Source organism: Crocuta crocuta, unplaced genomic scaffold (genome assembly GCF_008692635.1).
Source record: "Crocuta crocuta isolate KB4526 unplaced genomic scaffold, BGI_CrCroc_1.0 scaffold118, whole genome shotgun sequence".
In the NCBI taxonomy this organism is placed as follows: Eukaryota; Metazoa; Chordata; class Mammalia; order Carnivora; family Hyaenidae; genus Crocuta; species Crocuta crocuta.
The window spans coordinates 7,697,717-7,702,748 of NW_027551558.1; the positions used below are offsets into that span (position 1 = coordinate 7,697,717).

Consider the following 5,032-nt stretch of genomic DNA (forward strand, 5'->3'; position numbering starts at 1 on the left):
CATCATATCAATAAAAGAAAAGATAAAAACCATATGATCCTGTCAATAGATGCAGAAAAAGCATTTGACAAAATACAGCCACCCTTCTTAATAAAGACTCTAGAGAAAGCTGGGATAGAAGGAACCTACTTAAACATCATCAAAGCCATCTATGAGAAGCCTTCAGCTAACATCATTCTCAACGGGGAAAAACTGAGAGCTTTCCCCCTGAGATCTGGAACACGACAGGGATGTCCACTCTCACCACTGTTGTTTAACATAGTGCTGGAAGTCCTAGCACTAGCCTTTTATTTTATATGTCATTTGCAAATATCTTTTCCCATTTCATTGGTTGCCTTTTAGTTTTGTTGATTGTTTCCTTTGCAGTGCAGAAGATTTTTATCTTGATGAGTTCCCAATAGTTAATTTTTGCCTTTAATTGTCTTGCCTTTGAAGATGTGTCAAGTAAAATTGCTGTGGCTGAGGTCAAAGGGGAGTTGCCTGCTTTCTCCTCTAGGGTTTTGATGATTTCCTGTCTCACATTCAGGTCTTTCATCCATTTTGAGTTTATTTTTGTGTATGGTGTAAGAAAGTGGTCTAGTTTCATTCTTCTGCATGTCGCTGTCCATTTCTCCCAGCACCATTTGCTGAAGAGACTGTCTTTTTTCCATTGGATACTCTTTCCTGCTTTGTCAAAGATTAGTTGGCCATCCATTTGTGGGTCCAGTTCTGAGGTCTCTATTCTATTCCATTGGTCTATGTGTCTGCTTTTGTGCCAATACCATACTGTCTTGATGATTACAGCCCTGTAGTAGAGGCTAAGGTCTGGGATTACGAGGCCTCCCATTTTGATTTTCTTCTTCAGTATTACTTTGGCTACTTGGAAGTCTTTTGTGGTTCCATACAAATTTTAGGATTCTTTGTCCTAGCTTTGAGATGAATGCTGGTACAATTTTGATTGGGATTGCACTGAATGTGTAGACTGTTTTGAGTAGTATTGACATTTTAGCAATATTTATTCTTCCAATCCATGAGCATGGAATCCATTGTTATTTCTTAATTGTGTATGTGTGCTTCCCTATTTCTTGGTTACCTTAGCCAGTGTTTTGTTTACTTTGTTCATTGCTTCAAAGACCCAACATTTTGACTTATTGATTTACTTTTCTTTATTGTATTAATTTATGGTTTTGTTTATATTATTTTCTTTCTGTGTAATCTTTTTATTTACTTTGTTGGGGTTTTTTCATAGTATTTTAAGTTAGGAATTAATTTATTGCCGTTCTTTCATTCTCATTGATGTAAATATTTAGGGCTATGAATTTTCCAGTGACTCTTGCTTTAAATGTATCCCATAGATTCTGATATGTAATCAGTTTTGTTATCATTATTTTCCAGAAATTCTCTGATTTCTATTTGTATTTTCACTTTTACCCAAGAGTTATTTGACAGAAAATCTTTTACCTTCCAGTAAGAAGGGCTTTCTGTGTTTCTGTCATTTTTAAATTTCTGGTGTTATTTTGTGATTAGAATATTTTTTATAATATTTCTATTTTGTGTAACTACTAATATTTTATTTCTTTAAAAATTTTTTAAAAAAATATTCATTTTTGAGAGAGACACACACAAAATTTGAATTGAAGAGGGGCAGAGACAGAGGGAGAAAGAATCCCAAGCAGGCTTCAGGCTCTGAGCTGTCAGCACAGAGCCCCAACACAGGGCCAGAACTCAGCCAACCATGAGATCATAACTTGAGCCAAAGTCAGATGCTCAACTTACTAAGCCAGGCACCCCTACTGATATTTTCTTTGTACTTTACTACATGATAAATTTTTGTGGATAGTTCATGTGCACTTGAAAAGATATATTCTTTCTTATCAAGGTATATATTTCTATTATATATATATATTTAAAAGATTTACCTTTTTGATTTTATTAGTTTTTTTTATGTAGTTGCTTAATTTTTGTTCACTTGACCTCTTTTACTAAAAATCTTCAATTATTATTATATTTTTATTTCTTTCTTTATTTCCTATAAATTTTGTTTTACGTAGGTTGTTTATCATTTTATTTGTTGCATAGGTATCCTGAACTTTTGTATCTTCATTGTGGGATGTGGATTTTATAAAGTGTAATTTTTCGATGCATTTAATTTTTTGGAGGTGGGAGGGGCTTATTGTTTATCTGGTATTAAGAGTTACAAGTACTTATTGTCTCCATCTGCCTGGCAAATCTTTTCCGTCTCTTTATTTTTAACTTTTCTGAGATACTGCATTTTAGGTATCTCTCATGATTATAGTATGGATTTAAGTTTTGCTTTATGGGCCATTTTGAAATAATGGATGAGTTCAGCTTTTTCACATTATTGATATGACTGAAATTTGGTATCAACTCTGTCATGGTATCTTATGATAACTATGTTTATCATGTGACATTTCTTGATTTTCTCAATTTGGCTATTCTTTGCTATTGATAATTTCTTTTGATATTTAAGAAGGTTTGTATTTTCTTATAGTAGTCACCTTTCTATTAATAATTTTAATAGTGCCCTTAATTCCCTTTTTTCTTGATTAAACTTGGCTGTTAGTTTGAATGATATATTTTGACTACCACCTATTATCTAGACAATAGTCAGTGTACTTAATTTACTTTCCCCAACCACTGATCTCTTTCCTGTCCCTATAGTTTTGCGTTTTCAAGGTTATCATATAAATAAGATCATGTATATAGCCTCCAGTAGCTAACTTTCACTCAGCCTCATATATTTGAGATTTATCTAGATTGTTCTACAGATCAGATGTGGTATGTTCTTTTTAACTGCTGAGTAGTATTTCTTTGTATGTTTATGCCACAGTTTTGTTTGCTTTGTTATACTATTTATTTTGAAATGACTACAGTCTCACACGTAGTTGCAAAAATAGTACAGATAATCCTTCTCCCCAGCTTCCCTAATGGCAATATCTTACAAACCAGAAGTTTGATATTGGTACAATATAATTAATTAGTCCATAGGCCTCATTTAGATTTCATTCATTTTTACACACACTCATGTGTATGTGTGTGCACGGTTTTTTTTTACACACCACACATATGCTACAATTACAAGCAACATACTATAGTATAGTCACAGACCTCTCCTCTTCTTCCCTGACAAATACTGATTTGTTCTCTGTATCTTTAATTCTGTCATTTTAAGAAGGTTGAATAAATAGAATTATACACAGAATGTAACTTTTTGAGATTGGCTTTTTTCATTTAGCACAATCCCCATGAGATCCATGCAAGTTGTTGTATGTATCAATAGTTCATTTCTTTTTATTTTTGAATATTATTCCATGGTAGCGATGTATCACAGTTTCTGAAAGCTGAATGAAAAAAAATACATTGTGTATGTTTTCCTTCACAGAGTCTGTGGAAAAAAATATTAAGTATTGCCAAAGTAATGTTAGAATACATTTTTTTATACATGGGTGAAATCATTGAGTTAAAAATATTAATCTGCATAATTTTTTTCTCTCTCATAGGAATCTTTGCTATAGAGATTTCTGACACGTGAAAAGATTCTTCACTTCCTTGGGAAAGGTCAAAGTTACAAACTGATTTTTTTTGCTATATGATTGCATTTATCTTTTGAATGCTTGACAATGTTAAATGTATTTATTAACTTTGGGCCTCTGAATCTCTGTTCTCATGTGCCATATCGCAGTGATCTGAAATGACATATAGAAACAAAAATGCATATGGCTCTTTCTATCCATGCAGTAATAGTGAGTGTAAAATCTGCTTACTTCACTATTGAACACTGTTATGTAAACTATCCGGAGTAAATAAAGAAGCTTATAAAAAGAGGGAAAAGTGTTTTTACAAAACTGGTTTCCTTTCCTTTCTTGATATCTCAAATAATTGGTTGGTTAAATTTTTTCTTTGTGATTTATGATTTCATGGCTGGAGAACTTGTGCCAAAATAGGCACAATTCACCAATACTGGTCTGGGACCCAATATTCCATTTTGGAACCAACCTGACATAAATTCCAGGCCATAATCTGATTTCAGAGCAGCAGATAGTAGGAGTGTGTCAGAGTTTTAAAATCCATAGTATTGTACCACTAATTAACATACATTTTCTGCAATTGTGTTTACCTCTACTATTTTTAGAAAGGTAGGTGATGCTATATTTGTCAAGAATGTAAGATTTTCTAAAAAATCTGTATTTTAATAAGTTTTCTTTGAAACATTAAAGTACTGCAATCAACTTAATTGCCATTTTATTTATTTTTTATTTTTTGTCTATGGCAGGTGTCTATAATGTAGAGTAACAAGTTTAATGATGTTTTCCTCTTTGTCCTAAAATCTCCTAAATCTCTTATCTTTTCTCTCCATAGGCTTCGACTTAATGTTGATATTAAAGCCTGAACAGTACTGTGTTTTACTGTTTGATATAAGCTCTTTGTATTCTTTCCATTTTAGTAAAAAAGCACCCAAGTCCTATCATTAATAATAGTCTTATGAAGCAGACAGTTTCTCACTTTATGTAGTAACTATGCAGTATCACTGCAGTAGATGTGCCTTGATTTAGGTCTTGTCTTCTTATTCACGCTGTGATATTTTACTATAAATTCATGCTACATATTCATTTTTTATTTTTAAAAACTGAGTTTACTCATCTGGTTCAGAACAGTCATTATAGATTGGTTTTAAAAATTGAATAATTTAAAATAAGAGGTCCTTTTGGAGAGCCTGGGTGGCTTAGTTAAGTGTCTGGCTTTTGACTTAGGCTGAGGTCATGATCTCACAGTCCATGAGTTTGAGGCCCACGTCGAGTTCTTCTCTGGCAGTGCAGAGACTGTGTGGGATTCTCTCTCTCTCTCCCCATCTCCTTCTCATATGTTCTGTCACTCTCTCTAAATAGACTTAAGAAAAATAATATGCCCTTTTATAAACGTTTTAGAGAATAATACACAAAAAGTTGTTCTTGCTAATATTAAGCATATGCTGATAAATGTGCAAACATTTACCAGGTGATGCAATGACTTAAGCACTAGGTTACCACAACAT

The 5,032-nt window shown here is 32.8% G+C and overlaps 1 protein-coding gene across 4 annotated transcripts in view; it reads left to right on the top strand.

Annotated features, from left to right (window-relative positions):
• TSGA10 (testis specific 10) overlaps positions 1 to 3,845 on the top strand; it is a 180,452-nt gene extending 176,607 nt beyond the window's left edge. For all 4 annotated transcript variants that reach the window (XM_077749265.1, XM_077749263.1, XM_077749266.1 and 1 more), the window contains one exon: positions 3,501 to 3,845. In XM_077749265.1, coding sequence (XP_077605391.1) covers positions 3,501 to 3,525 — 25 coding nt within the window. In that variant the 3' untranslated portion in view covers positions 3,526 to 3,845. The remainder of the gene's footprint in view (positions 1 to 3,500) is intronic.
• Positions 3,846 to 5,032: the final 1,187 nt, after the last annotated feature.